The sequence below is a fragment of the Ochotona princeps genome, chromosome 6 (genome assembly GCF_030435755.1).
Source record: "Ochotona princeps isolate mOchPri1 chromosome 6, mOchPri1.hap1, whole genome shotgun sequence".
Taxonomy (NCBI): domain Eukaryota; kingdom Metazoa; phylum Chordata; class Mammalia; order Lagomorpha; family Ochotonidae; genus Ochotona; species Ochotona princeps.
Genome location: NC_080837.1, coordinates 79,807,905 through 79,830,563, shown reverse-complemented (window position 1 = coordinate 79,830,563; position 22,659 = coordinate 79,807,905). Strand labels below are relative to the sequence as shown.

General features: G+C 44.4%; 1 protein-coding gene across 10 annotated transcripts in view; it reads left to right on the top strand.

Moving 5' to 3' along the window:
- TJP1 (tight junction protein 1) overlaps positions 1 to 22,659 on the top strand; it is a 100,707-nt gene that overhangs the window by 17,624 nt on the left and 60,424 nt on the right. For all 10 annotated transcript variants that reach the window (XM_058666549.1, XM_058666547.1, XM_058666546.1 and 7 more), the window contains exons 2-4: positions 1,346 to 1,402; positions 19,074 to 19,198; positions 20,380 to 20,482. In XM_058666549.1, the coding sequence (XP_058522532.1) occupies positions 1,346 to 1,402; positions 19,074 to 19,198; positions 20,380 to 20,482 (285 nt within the window). The remainder of the gene's footprint in view (positions 1 to 1,345; positions 1,403 to 19,073; positions 19,199 to 20,379; positions 20,483 to 22,659) is intronic.

Sequence of the window (22,659 nt, the reverse complement as noted above, 5' to 3'; positions counted from 1 at the left end):
GGGCGGTTATTTCAGATTGTTTTTAGTGTATGTGTTTTAGCAGCACTAGCAAATTTACTCCCAGTGATGGTGGGAATAATTTTAATGCATTAAATCTGGCCAGTTTTTTTTGTCAGAAAGGAGAGCAGCTCCGGCTCCAGTGGCGGTGTTGTTAGAGGGAAGTTTTGTTACATTTGATTGGAAGATTGAAACAAAACAGTGGTGAAGTTGGCCAGTCCTATCTCTGAGAGTGAACAGAGAGAGCTTTCTCTTCCCTTATTCATCTAGCAGGAAAGTTAATCCAGTTGCTTTGAATTTAGGAAAGTAGGCTTTCTGTATAAAGATTTATTTTCTAAACTGGCATTAGTTTTCAATTAAAGTTGCTGTGGGCCAAGAGCACCTTGATGGTCGTGTTCTGGTGATACGGTGGTGTAGGTTCTCTGACAGCAAACAGAGCTCCCTGTGAAGCAGGCGCTTGTAAGAGCAGGTGCTAAGTGCTGTTCTGAGAGGGGCAAGCCCTGCAGACTTCCACCCTTGTAATACTGAAATATCTTTTCAAAAATGACCCACTGTACTCAGTCAGCACCGAGAGACTGTGTGATCGCTAAGCCTCCAGAAGCGAGTGACGCCATCTGAAAGAAATTTATTAGGAATTAGTTAGTGCTTTTACCTTGGATAATACCTGATTTTCATCTTGAGTGAGATGTTCATGATAAAAATCATGTGGACTAGCCTGTGATGTGAGCAGGATTTTGGAGCTTAAGCCACTCTTACTACAGGTAATTCTTGGGGAAACTGGGGGTTATTGATTTGTTTTTCTCATTTGTTATGATTTCAGGTAAAGGTTGAGTAGTAGTTCTTCAGTAAAATTGGAACTACAGAGAGCGTCAGTGTTGAATTGGAATCTTAAAGCGTGCATCGAGCAATCCTAGCAGATGGCTTATCTGTTTTCCTGAAACATGTTTTTACAACTACTGAGTCTAGAAGTATTTTATCTTTTCCTTCCTTTGTGTAACATAAGGAATGCTTCTAAATGTTTCTGTAAATATTTTCGATAACTCGGAGTAAAGCTGCTCCGACTTTAATCTGATGTGGAGTGTAGCGTTGCAGAATTCTCTTGGACACTCGGGTTCAGCTCGCATAAAAGGAGTGCAGCTCAGCATGTGTCCAGAGTAAGTTCAAAACAAAGCAAGTTTCCTGTCTGTCAAAAGAAAAACAAAAGGTCTTCCATAAGTATCAGAATATCTTTCATCTTAATACTACAGATTTTGCTGTTTCATTGTATAGAATTGTTTGCTGAGGGTTCTTGTTCATTTTATTGAAGACAGTTTTTTAAAAGTTAAGTGATGTGTTTTTCTTTTATCAGAATACGACCATGGAGGAAACAGCTATATGGGAACAACACACGGTGACACTTCACAGGGTGAGTTTCTGCTGCAGTAAATGGTCTGTGTATGACTCAGAATACGGCAGCTCTGGAGAACAATAGAGGAGAGCCAGATGTCAGGAAGCCGGAAAAGAGGGGAAATGTTTCTATATTCTTGTTTAAAATTAGAGTCGCAATTAATTCTGTATTAAGGTCAAATGAACTTGACTACTTTTTCATGTAACCTTTTGGGGTTTATTTGTGTATTTGCTGCTTTTATTCCTGATAAAAGAAATTGATTGGATAAAGAATTCTGTACATTAGTATAAATTAAAATTGTTTCAACTGTTCTGAGAATGTATGGATAAAGATAGGGTTGGGATTTTAAATTAGATGAAGATTTGACTTGGAGCGTGTATATCCCAGGAATTGCTTAAACAATTGCAATGGGTAGAAAGGATTAGTAATTCTCTTGGTAAAAGTGAGAACCTTGGGTGAGCTGAGACTGACCTTGATTTCAGTCCTCGTCCCGCATTTCTCCTCTTTAAAATAGGCAAATGATCTAACCCCCCATAACCCTTGATTTCCACAGTGTTTACAATGGAGCTAATGGTACCAGCTCATGGCTTACCAATTCATAAGGCAGACTTCTCCCCCGTTCCCCCTTCTGCGGATTCCCCTCTTATCAAATGAATGCAGAGAGTAGAGAGTATTTCAGTAGAGGTCACACACTTTGTACAGACTGTTTTCTCCTGGCCTTGTCTATTGTCAAGATGGACAGAGGGGAAACCGTGTTCCCCAAGCCTGTTCCTGATGACCCTGCGAATGTTTGAATCTGTAAATTGTAGTCTGGGTAAAACCATTGCTTCAAAGACTGAGGTTGTAAATAAGGTATAGCAGATGTTTCACCAAACTACTACCAGTCTTATCTGTGTCCATCTGAGTCATGATTTCCTTTTTTTGAAATGTGCTGATAGTATCATATTTAAATCAAACATATATGATTAAACAAAGTAACCTAAGATTTTAATTGATGGTTTGTGATATTATACTTATTTATTATTTTCTTTAAGATTTATTTGTTTTTATTGGAAAATCAGATGTACAGAGAGGAGGAAGACAGGAAGATCTTCCATACACTGATTCACTCTCCAAGTGACCGCAACGGCCAGAGCTCAGCCAGTCTGAAGCCAGGAGCCAGGAGCTTCTTCCGGTTCTCCCACATGGGTGCAGAGTCCCAAGGCTTTAGGCCATTCTTGATTGCTTTCCCAGGCCACAAGCAGGGAGCTGGATGGGAAATGGGGTTGCCAGGATTGGAATCAGTGCCCATTTGGGATCCTGGCACGTGCAAGGCAAGGACTTTAGCTGCTAGGCTACTGCACTGGGCCCACTTATTTTTCTTATTGTTGTAACTCACATATTGTAAAATTTATACTTGATACATAATTTTGAGTTTCAATGGACAAATATGCTTAAGTGTATGCCAAAATTAAGGTATAGAATGACTCAGTTTCTCTGAAATTTTCCTTTGTGCCAGTTTGTAGTCAGATCTGCACACCCTCAGATAGGTGTGGTTTTGTTACTACACTTTTGCACTCTCCAGGATGTTGTCTGACCCGACCCCGTACGCAGCACCTTGAGGCTGGCGTTCTTCCCTGTGCCTAATGCGTTTGTGGCTCCTCCCTGAGTGCTCACGTCCTTCCGTACTGCACAGCAGCATTGCGTTGTATCAGTGTCTCATGCTGAATTCCCCAGGTAGGGTATGTTTGGATTGTTCGTAGCTGTGAGGAATGTGCTTCGCTGTGGGAGCTTCTGTGTGAGCACAGCCTTTCCTTTCTCTTGGTGAACACAGGGATGCCTGTGTGTGGTGTGGTAGTTTTGAGTTTGCATCTTCCCCCCCATGTTGTGGGAGAGCCCCAGTCACTGTGGGCCTTCGTCACCCGATTGAGCCAGTCTAACCGGGTTGGTGTTTCCGTCTGTATTCCTGTAAAGATTGATGATGCTGCGTATCTATTGATGTGTTTTTTTGTCATTTATGTGTGTTAGGTAGAGTATGTTCAAATCTTTTGTCTATTTCTAATTGGATTTTTTCTTATTGTTTAGAGTTTAAAATTTGATGGAATATATATAAAATATATAAAATAAAACTTTTAACCATCTATTTAAGACCTTGCCCAACTTTTTAAAAAGATTTATTTATTTTCATTGGAAAGTCAGTTATACAGAAAGGAAAGAGGAAGATCTTCTGTCCAATGGTTCACTCTCCAAGCAGCCTCAATAGCTAGAGCTGAACCAATCCGAAGCCAGGAGCCCGGAGCCTCTTCCTGGTCTCCCATATGGATACAGGGTCCCAAGGCCTTGGTCTGTCCTTGACTGCTTTGCCAGGCCATAAGCAGGGAGTTGGATGGGAAGCCAGGCTGCTGGGATTAGAACCTGTGCCCATATGCGATCCTGCTGCACATTCAAGGTGAGGACTTTAGCCACTAGGTTCCATGCCGGGCCCCCCTTGCCCAGCTTGTAATCAGGTTGCTTGTATTTGGTTGTTGAGCTTTGAGGAGTTCTGTGTGAATCCTGGATGCTAACCTTTTGTTCTCTACGGGATTGGCAGCCGTGGATTGCCCTTTCATTCTGTTGGCTGTCCTCTTTGATAGACAGCTGCTGGAGTTGTAAGCATTCTTCATATAGTTTAAATACAGGTTCTTTATTAATTAAGCCTTGTGTTGTAAGCATTTTTTTCTTGGCGTGGTTTGTCTTTTCTTTCTCATGATGGTATCTTTGCAATACAGAAGTTTTAAGGTTCTTTTTTTGGATAAGGTGCGTTTTGTGAATTTTTGTATCTGAGAAATCTGCCAAATCCAATGTCACAAAGATTTTGCGTATATTTTTAAGCTAAATTTTGTGTCTGCTGTGAGATACGAGCAGAGAAACTTCAGGTGGAGTCTGATTTTTGAGCAACTACTCTGTCTAAAAGATTATCCTTTCTTCGCTTCGTGACCTGATGCCTCTGCTGCTTTCTCGGGGCATGTCAGGGAGCTGGACTGAACTGGAGCAGCCTGGACTCCAGCTGGTGCTGGCGGATGTCTGCACTGCAGGAGGAAGCTTGGTCTACTGTGCCATGGTGCTGGCTCCCGGATTTTTTCTGTTCTTCCTCTCCTTTTTTAATGTTTAACTGTTCTAGTTTCTTTGCCTTTTTGCATAAATCTTAGGATAAAGCTCTTAATTGTTAGCAAAATATGCCAAAATTAAAATTTTCCTTGTGGTTGCATTTAATCTATAGGTCAGTTTGAGAAGAACTGATAATATTAAATCTTTCAAACACGAGTGTAGTGTATCTGATTTTTACGTCACCGTTTGGGGTTTCTGGCATATTGATCTTACACACTTTTTTAGGCTTACAGTTAAATATCTAGCTTGTTGATGCCACTATTGGTTTGTTTTTAATTACAGTTTTTGATCGCTCATTGTTGCTGTGTAAATACAATTGAAAATAATAATTTATTTACTTATTTAGTTGCAGAGAGAGAGAAGCAGATAATCCACCTGCTGGCTCACCTCCCTGAGGACTGTGATGGCCAGCTGGACTGGGTCCGCCCCGTGGGCAGCCGCAGCCCATGGGCCGTCTCACGGCTTTCCTAGGCTTGTTAGCAGGGGCTGTACCGCAAGAGCAGCACTTGCACTGGCATCCTGTGTGCTGCTGCAGGCCGTGCTACCCCTGTTCTGCCAAAGCACCGGCCTCAGTAGCGTTGATTTTGAAGAATTTGTGTTTAGATTTGGAGCAGAGAAGGCTCCCTTGCATCGTTCACCCCGCAGCGTGCAGTAGCCAGGGTTTGAGCAGGCTGCTGCTGGGAGCTGGGTGTGCATTCCCGCTCACCTGCTGCCTCCCAGGATCTCATTAGCATGAGGCTGGACACAGGCTTCTGAACTTGGAGGTCAGTGGCCTTTCCTGATTTTTTTCTTACACTCACCTTCCCAAACAGATTAAATCTAGGAAGATTTTTTATTGATTCCTTGAAAAATTGTAATGTACTTTTTAAAATTTGTACCAAGTGCACAGATTTCACATATTTCACAGTACAGGTTTATGAACGTAGTAATGCTCCCAGCCTACCCACTCCTGCAGGCATTCCCGCCCTCCTCCTCCTCCTGCCTTTTTTGTTTTCCTCATGTCTGTGATGGCGTGTTTTTGTTCCACTTTGCCATCGCAGGCTTACCACTCCATTAGGGAAAGGTATCAGCACCTTAGCAAGTAGGAAAAAAGCCTGCTGTTCCTCAGGAGTGTATGTATATAAGGGTGGTAAGCAGGAATCACATCCCAGGATGTCAGTCTCGCTCCTGTAGATTTCTCATACCTGTTTGTATTAGTTATCACAAATCAAGAAAAACATGATGTTATTGTTTTTGGGAGTGACTGATTTCACTAAGCATAATGGTTTCCAGTGGGATGGATTTAGTTTCAGAAGATGAGATTTCATTCTTTATGGCTGAGTGGTATTGTGTGTGTACACGTCCCACATCTTCTTCATACGGGCATCAACTGGGGGACATTCTGTGTAGGTAGCTATGTTATCTGGAATAGAGGCAGTTTTAGTTCATTCTTTGAAGAACCCCCTTTTCTTCTTTGCGCTATGATTTCCAGATTGCTGCTGCTTAAGAATGAGAAGGACTTGCCCTTCTCCTAACTGTTGGTGGGAACATCTTTCTGTCACCATTAAGTATGATATCTTTGCTATTTCCATTGTCAGGATTAGGAATTGTTTCTATTTGCCAATTATTAGATTGAATTTAGTTTGCTGAGAGGTTTTCTTTTTTCTTTAATCATGAATAAATGTTGATTTTTGTCAATACCTTTTTGGGACTATTGATCAGAATTTTCTTCTTAGTCTGTACAAAATGTGAATCTCTTACCTTGGATTGTTGAACAACCTTGGGTTCCTAGTTCAAAGTTACAAGATTGTGATGGATTATCCCTTATAGAATGCTGCCTGGTTTTGATCATGGTTTGTAGCTATACTTGTTTCAATGTTCATGAGGAGTACTGGTCAGTATTTTCTTAAATTGGTTTAGTACCAGGAATTGAAAGTACTTCCTTTTCTTGTGATTTCTGGTAGAGTTTGTATACAATGCTATTTTTCCTTAAATAGTAAATTCCACCAGTGTGGTCATCTGGAGTTGGAATTTTCTAGGCAGGACAGTTTTGTTTTTGTTTTAATATAATTTATTTGAAAGCAGAGGCAAGCTACAAGTTTTCCTCCTACTGGTTCAGTCCCACATTGGCTGCAGTAGCCTGGGTGAAGCCAGGGGCCTGGTCTCTCGTGAGTGGCAGGGGTCCTCCTGGTCTGCTGTGTTCCCAGGTGTGTGGGCAGGGTAGCTGAGGTGTGAATTGGCACTCTGATAAGGGAAGCTGGTATCTCAAGCAGTGACCTCACCAGCTGAGCCACATGGCTGCCCCTGCAGGAAGTTTGTTTTTTTTTTTTTTTTTCAAAGATTTTATTATTATTGGAAAGTCAGATATACAGAGAGGAGGAGAGACAGAGAGGAAGATCTTCCGTCCAATGATTCACTCCCCAAGTGAGCCGCTATGGCCAGTGTTGTGCCTATCCGAAGCCGGGAACCTGGAACCTCTTTTGGGTCTCCCACATGGGTGCAGGGTCCCACGGCTTTGGGCCGTCCTCAACTGCTTTCCCAGGCCACAAGCAGGGAGCTGGATGGGAAGTGGAGCTGCTGGGATTAGAACCGGCGCCCATATGGGATCCCGGGGCGTTCAAGGCGGGGACTTTTAGCCGCTAGGCCACGCCGCCGGGCCTAGGAAGTTTTTATATCACAAATTCATTGTCTCTAATTTTATATTAAAATTATTAAGTTACAGATGTTTTCATTAGGGTATTTTGTGGTGCTGGGCTGTATTTGCTTTTTGTACTTTTTTCAATTTGAATTTATCAGAATATTTGTCTTTGTTGTTTGTGTTAAATATTGTAGGGATTCTTTTTTTTTTTTTTAAGTTTTATTTATTTATCTAATTGGAAAGACACATTTGCAGAGAGGAGAGACAGAGAGAAAGATCTTCCATGTGGTGATTCATTCCCCAAGTGGCTTCAACAGCCAGAGTTAAGCTGATCCAAAGCCAGGAGCTTCTTCCAGGTCTCGCATGTGATTACAGGGGCCCAAGGGTGTGGGCCATCTTCTGCTGCTTTCCCAGGCCACAAGCAGGGAGCTGGATGGGAAGTGAAGCAGCTGGGACATCCATATGGGATCCGAGTGCTTAAAATTGAAGGATTAGCAAGCTGAGCTATTGTGCCAGGCCTAGTCATTTTCTTTGTTTTCAACTTAATACTTGGGAAATATGTAGGTTTCCAAAAAATTCCCATCAAAATAAACTTTGTCATTTTTTTTTCCTCACCTCACAAACTTGCCTTTGCTGGAAATCTCTGTTTAATTAACATGAGGAAAGATACTGAAAGTCGAGAATGTACTCCTGAATGTACTCTTGGGTATAGGTGCCTGCCTACTTCCTGGGTCTCCATTTCCTTGTCACCAGGTTGTGCTGGGCACATGGCCGTGTTGCCTCAGCTGCATCACACTGAGGCTGGGCCCTGGCATCGTCAGTGAACATGCGTGTAGCAGTGGAAGCTGGCAGCAGGCTTCCCAGCTGAGAGCATGACTCGGGGCAGCATCTATCCTGCTCTCCCTGAGGCTATACAAGAATCCTTTCAAATAGCTGCATCCTTCAGGAAAATTGAGTTTCGAACACAGCAAAATCAGCAGAGTTTTTCTGTAAAGAGCTGGACAGTAGATATTTTAGGCTGAATTGCAAAAGCACTCCCCAAGTGGCTGCAGAGACTGCCACTGAGCCGATCCAAAGCCTGGAGTCAGGAGCGTCTTCCCCATCTCCCAAGGCTTTGAGCCATCCTCCACTGCTTTTCCAGGGCATAAACAGGAAACTGGATTGGAGCTGGAGCAATTGGGACACAAACCAGAACCTTGGCACTTGGAGGTGAACAGTTAGCCTGTTGAGTCACAGCACCAGCCCCACTCTTCAGTCTGTTTGGAAAGAAAGCATTGACTGGGTCATCCCAGAAATGCTGATTCAGTAGGGATGAGGTGGAGGCCCGTTTCTTTTTCTCAGTTCTCCAGCTTGAAATGAATGACCGTGGCATTTAGCATCACACTTCTTTATGAAATACTGACAGATGTGTGGCAAAGATTGTTCTCTGAGGTAAACATGGAGCTTGTGGCAGAAGTAGTGGAGGTAATGATGGGGATTAATGTTAGGTTGTGTTTTGAAAAATTTACTCATTTCCATTTTATTTGAAAGGTGTATGCACACACACACACACACACACACACACGCGAGCCAGGGCTAGAACAAGTTGGAGCATCTAAGTGGGCTGTGTGGGTGACAAGGACTCAAGTGTCTGAGTTGTGATTCCCCCCACACACCAGCAGGGAGCTAGGCCCAAACTCCGCTCTGGGAGGACTTGAAGAACTGGGCCTCAGGTCTGCCCCTGGGGCTTATTCTGTGGCAATACCCTGGAGTGTAGAGTCTGAGTTGCAAAATAAGAGCGATTCTGAATTCTTTGACATCTGAAAGTTCTGTAGTAGGTGTAGTAGTATGGAGATAACTTTTAAACAAAAATTCCATGGATTGGCACAGTAATATTTTCTGCTACTTACTCTCAAGAATAATGTGTGACACACCTCATTCTCAGAGGAGTTTTTCTTAGGCCAGTTCATTCTTCAAGGCTCCGTAGTTTTCTGATGTTCTGTTGCATGCCAAGCACTGTGGTGGACTTGACATTCTAACAGAAACCAATGCAACCCCCCTTGCCTCTGAGGCATTCTGAGCTTACCGTGCACTGCAGGTGGGTTGTAACTCCTCAGCGGTAGAAAGGAGGGCGTGGTCAACTTCACATCCTCTGGGTGTTTGCTGTTTGGTTATGTTCAGCACAGCCCCTGGGGTCTACAGCAACACTTGTATGTCTGACTTTGAAAAAAATTGGTGGAACTAATTTTTACTGTAGATTCTCTTTAACTTATATCTGAAACATTTTCATTTCATTATTTTTAGAGATTACTGTTTATCCTACTGAATCCTACGAAATTGGTATTTATTTGACCATCTCAGCATGTGTCAGTCCCCAGCTCCCGTGGCTGCCATCAGGGCAAGTGTGGGTACAGGGCAGCAGCTGCACCCCGAGGGTTGCTCCTGTGTCCTGCCGCTTCCGCTCTAACACACCGGCTCTTCAGTATTCTCTTAGTGAATGAATGGTGTATTGGTATTTTTGGTTTTCTTTTGAGATTTATTTCTCTGAAAGAGTGGCAGAGGAAGAAAGAGAGAAAATCTGTCTCCTGGGTCATTTCCCGAATGTCTCCACAGCCAGGGCTGGGCCCGATGTGGGCCGGACCTACGCCAGGAGCTCTCAGAACTCGGTCAATGTCCCTGTGATGGGGGCAGGGGTCCAGGTGCTTCTCCAGGTACCATAGCAGGGAAATGGATCAAAGGTAGGAGCAGAATTCCTGAAAGACTGACGCTTCCCTCGATGAAGCCAGCCCTGCAAGACAGGATGGCAGCATCAAAGCAGTTGCCTAAACCTGCTAGCTTCCAAAAGTGCATGTAGTTTTACCTTAATTTTTTTTGAAAAGGTTTGTTTTATTTGGTAAGTCAGAGTAAGAGAGAGGGAGAGACAGAGAGATCTTCCATCCGCTAGTTCACTCCCCAAGTGGCTGCAGTGGTCAGACCTGGGCGGCACAGAGCTGGTGCCGGAGCGCCTTCCATGCCACCGGCCTCGGAGGGAGAGTAAGCCAGTCAGGGAGAGCTGTCTTTCTGTCTGCCTGTCTCTCCTCTCTTCTCAGAAAATAAATGGTTTTTAAATTGTGAAGAAAGCTCTAATTATGATAGTTTTTTCACTGTTCTGTGACTTTATTTTGGTCTGCCTCTTCAGGGACTCGCACTAATCATATGTTTGCAGTTTTCTTGGGTCTTGTTTTTTAAATTTCTTTCATTCTTTTTTACTTTAAAATGTTTTCTCCTTTACATTTATGTTTCTCATAAGGCAATTTTTATTTGGGATGTATTTCTCCTGTCTAATGCCACTTTAAATTTTCTGATATTAATTTCATCAGCTCATTTTGAATTTTACTAATTCTTAGATTTTTCCTGTGTCATATTTTTAATATCCTTTAGCTTATTGTGTATGTGTCATTTAGCCTATAATAACTGGTTTCTCTCTCCCCTCCTATTTTTTTTAAGATTATTTATTTATTTGTTTGTTTGTTTGTTTGTTTATATCAGAAAGAGAGAGAGAGGACAGGAAAATCTGCTGTCCAATGATTCACTCCCCAAGTGGCCGCATCAGCTGGAGCTGAGCTGATCCAAAGCCAGGAGCTTCTTCTGGATCTCCCATGTGGGTGCAGGATCCCAAGGCATTGGGCCGTCCTCGGCTGCTTTCCCAGGCCGCAAGCAGAGAGCTGGATGGGAAATGGATCAGTGGACACACGAACTGGTGTCCCTATAAGATGTTGACACTTGCAGGTGAAGGATTAGTCTGTTGAATCACTGTCACACCCCCTGTTCTTCCTGTATATGTGATACTTGTTTTGGGTTTTTAGAAATTGGCTTTATTTGCTCATATATGTTCATATGTGTGTCTACAGGAAGCCTCCTAGCTTAGGGTTCATTCCCATATGCTTGCATTTTGCACTTGCGGAGGGCTGTTGGTCTGCTGGCTGTTGTAAATACTGTGCATGAATTTTCAGTTTTGTATATAGTTGCTCTTCCTGTTTTTATTTGGAAATTCAGGAAGATTCACTTGACCTGTGCCTGCTACAATTGCTGCTACTTTTTTTCAGAATTTTTATTTTTATCTCGGCACTTAGTGCTAGTTAAAAATGAATTAATCTGTAAAGGAAAATAGAATTAAGTTGAATAATCAAAAACTGGTTTCAGTGATCAACCACTTTTACTGGGTTGTGTTGAGCTGTAAGTTAATATGCGAATCTCTGCCAGACGGGGCCTCTTCTCCAGGCCGCGTAGCAGTTCTGTGGCAACAGAGCTGCACGTGGGGATATGGTGCAGGCCGCTGGGGTCTTGAGGGGTAGACAGAAGCTTTCAGGGTTGGTGAAGTGCTGAAGGAATCCTAGACAAAGACAAGTGTGAAAGTATAGGTTGGACAATGCAAGACATGCCTAATCAGTAATCAGTAGTTAAATGGATTTAGAGCAAAGACCCCAGGATACTGGGAACAAAGATGGAGTTGTATTTAAGCGCATTGTATACCAAGGAATTTGGACCCATGGACATTGCTGTTGGATTAGGTTTTTGTTGTAGAGTAATAACTCTAGCAGCATAATGCAGGATAAATTGTAGATCAGTGGAATGGAATGGAATGGAGAGAGAGAGAGAGAGAGAGAGAGAGAGAGAGAGAGAGAGTGTGTGTGTGTGTGTGTGTGTGTGTGTTTGTAGCAGTGGCTAAAAAAGACGGTGGTGAAAGAAGATAGAAAGCAATGGGTGGAATAGTGTTGAACCCTTGGAATTAATAGAGTGGTCCAGTGTTCCTGAAACATTAAGACTATCGTCTTGCCTTTTTGCCCATACAAAACCAAGCTTACTAACTTCCCTCTCCTTTTTCACTTGATTAGCAGGGATTGAGGGTTTGGGTATCAGCAAGCATTTAAAAACTGTCTCCTGTGGTTCCTGTCTGTCGTCAGGATAGAAGGTTGCAGACTTGGCTTGTCATTAAATGAACAGTAACAAGGACTCATCTAGCAGGGTTACCCACCGTGCCAGTTTTGGTGCTGGTCAATCTGTGCCCAAACTGTATTTGTTGGAGGTACTGGGGATTGAACCTGGGGCTTTGTGCAATAAATCCTTCTTAATATCTCTCTGTTTCCTTGTCAAAAGTTCGGGTTGTTTTTGGCATTTGCCTCATCCCTTCATATTGCTTTTTCATTTCTAAGTAGCAGAATAAGTCAGAATGAAACATACTATGTAAAATACAGAGCAAAAGTTCACACCACTTCCAAAGGAAAAAAAATGAGGGGAGGCAAGGTCCTCTATCCCTGAGGATTTAGATTTTCCTCATTTTGTAACTATAGATTTTACAGAGTACCTTTGCATGTGTTTTTCATATTCTTTTTTTTCTATTTTATTTTGAATTTTATGAAACAATTCCATAGGCTCAATTCTCTCCCCCAACTGATTTCCCCCATCATTACAATAGTATAGTCCTTCATAAGCAGTCATAAGTCTACCATTCTGCTATTTAAGTGTGTCCCCTGACATTGCTGCCACAGACAATGGCAGAGAGTCCAGCATCCTATTGTCAAGATATATTTAGCAGTTTCATTGGGAGTCCATCTTTGATCTGGAAGTAGAAATGCATGCTATTGGGCCTGGCGAGGTGGCCTAGTTGCTAAAGTCCTTGCCTTGAACATACTGGGATTCCATGTGGGCGCCAGTTCTAATCCCGGCAGCTCCACTACCCATCCAGCTCCCTGCTTGTGGCCTGGGAAAGCAGTCAAGGACAGCCCAAAAACCTTGGGACCCTGCACCCACATGGGAGACCTGGAGGAAGTTCTTGGCTTCCGGCTTTGGATCAGCTCAGCTCCAGCTGATGCAGCCACTTGGGAAGTGAATCATTGGACGGAAGATCTTCCTCTCTGTGTCTCCTCCTCTCTGTATATCTGACTTTGCAATAAAAATAAATAAATCTTTAAAAAAAAAAGAAATGCATACTATTGCATTGTATCTTCACATCTGGATATGATAGCCCTATTATGCATTTAGACTATACATTCTTTTAAATGAGAAGTCAAAAAAACAAATCAATAGGAGTAAAGCTAAAAAAAAAAATGTTGACAGCACAATGGAGTTAAGTAACATGCTACTGAATAGCCAATGTGTTGATGAATAAATGAAAGAGAAAACACAAAAGCTTCTTAGAGAAAATAATGCTACTCTGTGATCTGAGTCTGAATAATTTAATAAGGGAAAGTGTTTTCATATTGTTGATGTGTATATATCTTGGGGCTATGTCCAGAGGTGGTTCCTGCTTGGTTTCGTGAGGAGTTGCAAGCCCCTCTGCGGAGGAGTGGCAGCAGTTTGCATGTCCAGAGCAGTGTGTGGATGGTAGCACTGTAGAGACCTGGTGTTGACTGCTTGGGTACAGACAGACTCTCCCCCTTATTCCAGCCCGGCACTGTCGATGTCTCTCCACGCACAGGTACAGAGTAAAAGCTGGCAATGGGACACACCACATAAACACCCCGTGAGGAAGGGATTTAACCCAGGACTACAATTTATCATGCAAGAAATCCGTTAGTGTATACTTTATTAACAAATTTTAAATTATGTGATTGTCTTGTGAAAGCCTTAGATAAACCCAGCATTCACTGCTAATTTGTGTTTGATTTCACATGAAAAACTTGTTAAATATAGTTTTCTCAGTGTTGGTTGCAGTATGAAGTTTAGTTTCTGTGTTAGTGTATGGATGTTTATTGGCTTGTTTTGGGTTGGGTGTTTTGTTCATGCTTGTCATAACATCCCTTAGAGTTCAGGAAAACACCAAGTTCCCTTATAAATAAAACCTTGAACTTGATGCCATGCTTCACGTACAGAAGTGTTTTTTTTAAATGATTATGTATATGAAAGTCAGTGTTACAGAGAAAGAGGAGAGACAGAATTTCTTATCTGATGATTTCACTTCCCAAATGACCACCAAGACCAGAGCTGGGCGTGTGAAGCCAGGAGCCAGGAACTTCTGGATCTCATGTGGGTATCGAGTCCCATGCACTTGGCCTTCTTCTGTTGCTTTCCCAGGTGCATTATCAGGGAGCTTGATTGGTCATGCAGCCCTCAGGACTCAAACCGGTTCCCATAGGAATGCTGGTGCTGCATTCAGTGGGTTTAACTCTCCCCACATACAATGTATTTTTTTATTTATTTTATTGTATTGTTGTTGACAATCTTTACATAGTTAATTATGGTTAAAAAAAAGGTTCAGGGGGTATAGGGAAGTGGGTAATACTATTATGTCCATATTGTTTCCATCGTGTATCTGAGGTAAAGGGGGATATTGAGGGAGAAGCCCCACCTGGTTTCCCACCCACCCCAAGTCCCGGATGTGGGGCATGCTCTGAGATATTTGCTCAAGTGGTTTTAATAGTTCTCCAGTTATGAATCGCTGCCAGTTTCGCTCGATGAGGTGGTCCACTGATTGATATGGTCCATCATAAAGTCTCTGTTTGCCCCATATTTCGCTGCCAACATATAGCTGAGGTGAATGATTGACCTGTTTTGTCTTCTGTCTTTTCTTGGTTAGAGTTCTGAGTCCAGCAGTTCGATTGGGGAGATCTCCAAAGAAACTTCGAGGTATTCCCAGACCAGATTCTTGTATGTTCTAGCAAGCACAGGGCCCGGCACAGTCCATCACCATGATCAGCTGGTGGTTTCAATTGCTGGGTTGGTTCTGTTTTCAATCCCGAGTTGCACTGGAACCAATGGGTGTTGCAGTCCAGCCTGGTTCTGCCCAGCACATACTCGGCCCTTACATCAACCAGTGAGAGCTGCAGCCTAGTCGAGGCGACCCACAATAACCCCCACCAGGCCTGCCCCCTACCCTGATTAGCCAGTATGTGTAGCAGTAGACCAGTCTGTCCCCCATCCCATTTGGCTCTGGTACTTGTCACTGGGTATTAAAGCTTAGTTCCATCTAACCAACTCAACCATCCAGCCCTCGCGGATGTTGTTGAGTGCCTCTCTGTCTAGCCACCCCAGCCCCCGTCCTAGTTTTCATGCACCACATACAATGTATTTTATTTTATTTTATTTTATTTTTTTTTATAATCCATTTTATTGTATTGTTCTTGACAATCTTTACATAGTTAACTATAGTTGAAGGAAAAACAAGAAAGAGAAAAAAAAAAAGGTTCAGGGGGATAGGGAGGTGGGCAATGCTATTATGTCCATATTGTTTCCATCATGTATCTGAGGTAAAAGGGGATATTGAGGGAGAAGCCCCACCCGGTTTCCCGCCCACCCCAAGTCCAGGATGTGGGGCATGCTCTGAGATATGTGCTCAAGTGGAGTTAATAGTTCTCCAGTTATGAGTCACTGCCAGTTTCGCACGATGAGGTGGTCCACTGATTGATATGGTCCATCATGAAGTCTCCATTTGTCCCATATTTCGCTGCCAACATGTAGCTGAGATGAATGATTGTCCTATTCTGTCTTCTGTCTTTTCTTGGTTAGAATTCTGAGTCCAGCAGTTCAAGTGGGGAGATCTCCAAAGATACTTTGAGGTATTCCCAGATTAGTTGCTTGTATGTTCTAGCAAGCACAGGGCCCGGCACAGTCCATCACCCTAATCAGCTGGTGGTTACAATTGCTGGGTTGGTTCTGTTTTCAGTCCCGAGTTGCACTGGAACCAATGGGTGTTGCAGTCCAGTCTGGTTCGGCCCTTACATCAACCAGTGGGAGCTGCAGCCTAGTTGGGGCGACCCACAATAACCCCCACCAGACCGCCCCCTACCCTGGTTTGCCAGTATGTGTAGCAGAAGACCAATCTGTCCCCCATCCCATTTGGCTCTGGCACTTGTCAATGGGTATTAAAGCTTAGTTTTATCTAACCAACTCAACCATCCAGCCCTCACAGATATTGTTGAGTGCCTCTCTATCTAGCCATCCCAGCCCCCGTCCTAGTTTTCATGCCCTCCCACGGGAATAGTGACCCAAGAAGGGGGAACCCACTTTTTCCCTCCCAGGTCTCTCTGTCCCGGTTTATGCACTCTTTAGGTGGTCCTGTGGTTTGACTTGACAGAATTAGTCCCCAGTGCCAGCTTCTGCCAGCTGATGCTGTGGCCCTGATCTAGTCCACATGCAGCGCACAGGTGTTGTAGCCTTGCTTAGTCCTGTCTGTCTCTATCCCAGCCAACACTCTCCAGTGGGAGTGGTTGTCCAGCGAGGGGACCAGCCCCTTAACCCCCCCGCCAGCTCTGCCCCTCCCTTCCTGGATCTCACGTGTGCTGGATGGGTGCTGCATTCATATCCAGTACAGGCAACCACGCCCTGGCGTTCCATAATGTGTACTGGTTTTGTCGCAACCAAACCCGGCCCATTCCACCCTCTGTTCTGGTGATCGGATTTGCCAGTGGATGACATGTACTGATTCAGCCTGGTCTGCTCCTGACGCATGCCGAATGCATGCCAGTGGGAAACTTTCCATGGCCTATTCTGGGCTGTTTCCAATCATGCTTCTCGCGCTTACCTGCAGGGACTGTGTCCTGCCAGAGGAGTTGCCCAGGCTCCTCCATCAGAACCCCTCCCAATGCCAGGTTTTGCGCTTGCCAGGGGGTCCTTCAGCCAACCCTACTCAGTTCACCTCCTGTCCTAGCAGGAACAGTGGCTTTTCCTGGCTGGCTTTCACCCCATTCTGACTCTTGTTGTTGGATGTTTCAGCCCAGCCATGGCTCGTCCATACCCACATACAGCTCACACATGGCTCAGAAGGGGATTGAGACCCAGCCTAGTCAGTCCCACATCTACCCTGTTTCTCCATAACACCAGATGGTGCTGGGATCTGAACCGGCCTGGTGCATCCAATCCCAGCCCACACTAGTGCCTCGGGTGACTGCAACTGTTTCCTAGATAGAACGCAGCCCCCATTCCAGCACATACACCCCTTGGTGGGAACCTCATCCCAGCTGTGGCATCCCAGATTGGGACCGTTCCTAGCCGTAAATCACGCACCTGCACGTGGTTGCTCCGAGGACCATTAGGTGCCAGCCTGCTACACAAGCCGGAGCTTATCTTTTACTTGATAGGTGTTCAAAGCTCAGCATTATTAAGGGATTGGAAGTTCTTCAAAGGAAGAGTTACTGGCATTGGGAATCTTTAGGATTGGCTCAGATCCCAGAAACAGTGGGGTCACTCTAGAGCTATCTCAGCAGCGATTCAGACGTCCAATACCCCAGAGCTCCCCGGCCGGGCGGCCAGCAGGCACAGCCTGGCGCCATGGGCACATGGCGGACTGGGTTCGGGATCCGAGCTAGACGTCCTCTCCCGCAGCCCTCGGCTCGCCTCTGGCAGCCGGAGGTTGAATCCCGCAGGCCCAAGGTTGCGCCCCTCCCCAATCCCGTTCACCCACCACCCAATGAGGGTGATGGGTGGGTCCCGGACATGCCCAGTCACGGAGGCCTCCCCCCTCGGCGTACTCACCCCAGAAGGAAGCAGGCCTCGCACCCAGGCATGTCCGGGCCCAGCCCGCCATGAGCCATGGGCGCATGGCGGACTGGGTTCGGGATCCGAGCTAGACGTCCTCTCCCGCAGCCCCCATACAATGTATTTTAAAAATAAATGTTAGGGCCTAGTGTGGTAGCCTAGAGATTAAAGTCCTCGCCTTGCGTGCGTCGGGATCCCATATGGCTGCTGGTTTATGTTCCAGCAACTCTACTTCTCGTCCAGCTCTCTGCTTGTGGTCTGGGAAAGCAGTGGAGGGCAGCCCACTGCTTGAGACCATGCACCCACCTGGGAGACCCAAAGGAGGCTCCTAGCTCCTGGCTTTGGATTGGCTTAGCTCTGGCTTGCAGACACTTCGGGAGTGAATCAGTGGACAGAAAATCTTCCTCTCTGTCTCTCCTCCTCTCTGTGTATCTGACTTTCCAATAAGAAAAAATCTTAAAAAGAAATATTAATATCTCCATCAGCCTCATGAGAAGAGGCCCAGGAGCTGAAAAGCTGTTGCTCGTGCCGGCAGGGACATGGGGTCTTCAGAGCTTGTGGGCAGATGCATAGCATGAAAAACTGATGCCTCGTTTTCAAGAATTTCTGCACCAAAAAGTGTGTCTTTTCATTTCCTGAACAGCCTTTCTGAAGTTCTCTGTACATTACCCGGGCGTGTCGCTCCCGGGATGGCTTGGCGCTTTGCTCTGTCAGTTGGTAGACATCCCCGTGGTTCCCGGAGCTGCTGTACGGGGATTGCTGATTTGCTTTCTGGAGAGTGTGTCTCATTTGCTTTCTGGAGAGTGATGTGGGTTTCTTTGGGATTAGATACTTTTTTTCTTAACAGAAGTATTTGGAATTTTCTGTTTTTTTTTTTTTTTTTTTTTTTTAACTGGACTGTCTTTAGTCATTATGGTAAGGATTTTTGTCTTATAATTTATTTTAGCAAATAAATACTTTTACAGTGGTGCTCTGTGATTGATGATGTACCCTCAATTGAACGAGGCGCACACAGGTCAACAGGGCATGGCAGTATACTAGGGCTACAGATTTTAGAGTGATTGAAGGAAATTGAAATATATTGATTATAATAATCAAAATATTTTTTTAAACCTGTTGGTATTTTGTGTAAAAAGAGGAATAGCAAGTCTTCTTTTTGGAGTCAGTTACTAATGTTGGTGATGACGGTGGGCACGGTGGTCCCTTGTAATAATAAACAGGTACATTTTGGAGATCAGTGTCTAGAATTCTAGCATTAATTTAGTTCTTAAAGAACATTGGCAACTTTTAGTGTTAACATCCAATATGTATTAGAGAATGCATTCTCATACATGGACAGATGATTTAAATTTAGGCATGCAAATGAATGAGTAGTCATATAAGCAGATGAGTTGAATCATAGAAATAAGTTTGTACTTTTTATATTTTAAATCTTTTAAATTGTAGACAAGTATAATGAGTAGTTATTTTTGTTTTTAATACCTCCACCCTACTGTTTTTACGTTCTTCTTCTAGGCTCCTGGGTTTGGATTTGGAATTGCGATATCAGGTGGAAGAGATAACCCTCATTTTCAGAGTGGGGAGACCTCCATTGTGATTTCCGACGTGTTGAAGGGAGGACCGGCGGAAGGACAGTTGCTGTGAGTGTCCTCCTGTCTCGGTCCCTCAGCTTGCCCTGCCCTGCTTCGGCTACCGGCCTCTGACCCATCCCTACAGCTGGCCCTGCCTAGCCTGGGCTGCCGGCCTCTGACCCATCCCTACAGCGGGCCCTGCCTGGCCTGGGCTGCCGGCCTCTGACCCATCCCTACAGCGGGCCCTGCCTGGCCTGGGCTGCCGGCCTCTGACCCATCCCTACAGCGGGCCCTGCCTGGCCTGGGCTGCCGGCCTCTGACCCAGCGATTTCTTTGTCTTCTCGGGACAACTATGTCAGTTTTCTCCTATTTGTTTGTCTTACATCAACCTGAGTTCGCTCCTAGGAAGGAAGGTTTATCTCTATCCTAAATGGAAAATTATTCCACTGACCTCAAACAGAAGGTGACTGTAAAAATAGTGGAAAAGAAAAGTAGTGTTTGAATTTGCGTTAGAATCTGACCTTTAGCAAGCTCTAATCACGAGTGTCTTGCCTTTTTTCCTTTGGTGAGATTAGCAAGATAGAAGCAAATGATATGGTTGAGAAGAAACTGACACCAAGAATTTAAAGAACTCAAGAGGAGAAAACCTTTGAAAGGAGAACAATGTTTTCCAGTTATGACTTACTAGCATTTAAGGACTTCTAGTAATTTGACCAAAAATCATTTTGTCTCATGGCACCCGTTCAGTTCTTTGGGGAGACAGTTTATTCGTAGTTAAACAAAAAAGTAGTGAATGAATAGTTAATTTCAAACTAGTCTTGTGAGACCTCAGAAAATAGATTGACATCAGGTTATCATTGATCTAAAGTCAAACATCAGTTAACTCATAACTGGAATTTTAAAATGGTTAAGTTGAGAACAATTGGCGGACACTCGAGCTACTTCCCATCTGCTGCTTTATCCTGCAAGTGCCTGCGGCGGCGGGGCTGTGGAGACGGCTGCCCGAAGCCAGGGACTTGACCTGCTCTCAGGTGCGGTGGCAGCGTCCACGTCCTGGAGACACTGTGCGTGGCGTCTCAGGTTGCTCTTACGCAAAGCTGGGACTTGAAGCCAGTACTCTGAAGTGAGAGATGGTTGTCCCAGACGGCTGCTTCACCACAAGGCTAAACGTCCGCCCCGACACTTGAGTATATCTTCACAAAATTGCATGTTCTTTAACAAGTTGTTTTGGTGATTTATTTTTCACCTAGGGAAAATGACCGAGTTGCAATGGTTAACGGGGTTTCAATGGATAATGTTGAACACGCCTTTGCTGTGCAGCAACTAAGGAAAAGTGGAAAAAATGCAAAAATCGTGAGTATTTCTCTTTAGTCAAGCTACCAGCTTTATCTATTGATGTGTTTTGAGTGTTTGAATGATCTTTTTCCCTTAAGAAAATGAAAACTGGAGCTATAGTTCCAGTTTACAAGTAAGGTTTTCTGATAATAATTACCACTAGGATTTGTAAGTTCTGACAGCAAGATTTTTTTCCAGCTGGAAAAAGAAAAGGGGTAGTTGAACGGTAACTTTTTAAAAGTTTTTCAAATTGTTTTTTAGACTTATTTATTTGAAGTGCAGATTTAGTAGAGAGAGAGAGAGAGAGAGAGAGAGAGAGAGAGAGACCTTCCACCTGCTGGTTCACTCCCACATGGCTGCAGTGGCCAAGGCTGGGCCAGGCTGAAGCCAGAAGCCACAAGCTTCACCCAGGTCTCCCACATGGAGAGAGTGCAGGCTTGGGCCATGTTTGCCTGCTTTCCCCGGTGCATTAGCAGGAAACTGGCACTGGACCAGGACCAGTACGAGATGCCAGTGCTGCAGGCAGTACGTCACATCGTTCATCACAGCACTAGGCTTAAACGGTGACCTTTTTTACGATTTGCTGTTGCCCTCCTTTTAAGTTAGGGAAGTTTGACTGGGTCTTAGAATGTATTCAGCTTGAAACATATGACCCTGTTTTCCAATTCATTTGTAAATTGGGAAAGTTTTTCCTTATCCTTTGAACACATCCCAGGTGGCTCCAAGGCTTTAGCTCAGGAGGAGTGAGGGGGAGGCTGGGAGGTATAGTTGTCTGGCTTTGCTTCCAGCAGGCACCCTGACCTACAGTGGTCCCAGAGGCTGGGGCTGGAAGAGGCCTGCCCGTGTGCCCATGCCTGGGGGCTGTCATGGGAGCTACCTGAGGTCTTGCACCTTTACTTGCTGGGCCCCTTCGGCACTGTGTTATGGCTGGGTCTGTGGCTCGTCTCCACACTGCTGCTGTTAACCCTGGGAGATGCGAGTGTCATTTTGCTGTGGACTCAGTATTTGGTTGCTGCATTCTTCCAAATCACAGTGCCTTCTGTTTGCAGAATCTTGTTACAGAGGTACTTTTACAATTAGCATTGTTTTTGGTCTGCATGTAATACACCGACTGCTTTGAGGGTGATAACTTTTTTTTTTCATTTCTGAAATGTTTTAGTTTTCATCTCCTACATTACATGGCTTTCATGAACTGTTTTCCTCTGCATTCTCTTATTTACTTGTTTTGTTTTATTTTATATATTTTTTCTTTTTTATTGGTTACATTGCATTATGTGACACAGTTTCATAGGCAGTGGAATTCCCCCCACCCTTCCCCAAGCTCCCCAGCCCCCCATGGTGGACTCCTCCACCCCGTTGCGTTACCACGGTTCAAATTCAGCTGAGATTCTTTCATTGGCAGCATCTACCAGGCATAAAGTCCAGCATCTTATTGTCCAGATAAGTTTATCAGTTCCTTGGGGAAACCATCTCTGGTCTGAAGGTAGTATTTTATTTTATTTACTTGAAAGGCAGAGTTAGAGCCCTTTCATCCACTGGTTCACTCCCCCAGCGGCTGCACTGACTCGAACTGGGTGTTTCAAAACCAGGAACCAGAAGGAACAGTTGGGTTTCCCATTTCGGTGCAGGGCCCCAAAGATTTAGGCCTCTGTCCACTGCTTCGTGGCTGTGTTAGCAGGGAGCTAGCTCAGAAGTGGAGCAGCTGGGACTGGAACTGACACTGGTATGGGATGGTGGCAGGGGCACCATTCCCTGCGTGCCACAGTGCCTGCCCTGTGTGAGAACTTTCTGAACACTTCCTGTAACATGAGATGGTAGTGTTTATAGAAGCAAATCACTGGTTTTTATAATGACCAATTTTGTTAGATTTTGTGAGAGGAGTAAACTTAACCTGCTTAACGTAGCTGTTGTTTTTAAGCATTATCATTGTGGTAGTGCTTCTCATTTGCAGTTACACATTCCAGTTTGAGCAGCATAGATTTTACCCCTGGAGCTGAGATATTCGGCTTTACCCATGCATCTGTCTTAAGCTCTTTGTTCCTCTGTAATGTTGAGCTGTTTTGTTTCTAAAGATTTATTTATTTTACTTGAAAGTCAGAGTTACACACAGAGAGGGAAGGACAGAGAAAGAAATCTTCGATCTGCTGGTTCACTCCTCAAATGTCTCAGAGTGGGCTGACAGAAGGCAGGAGCAG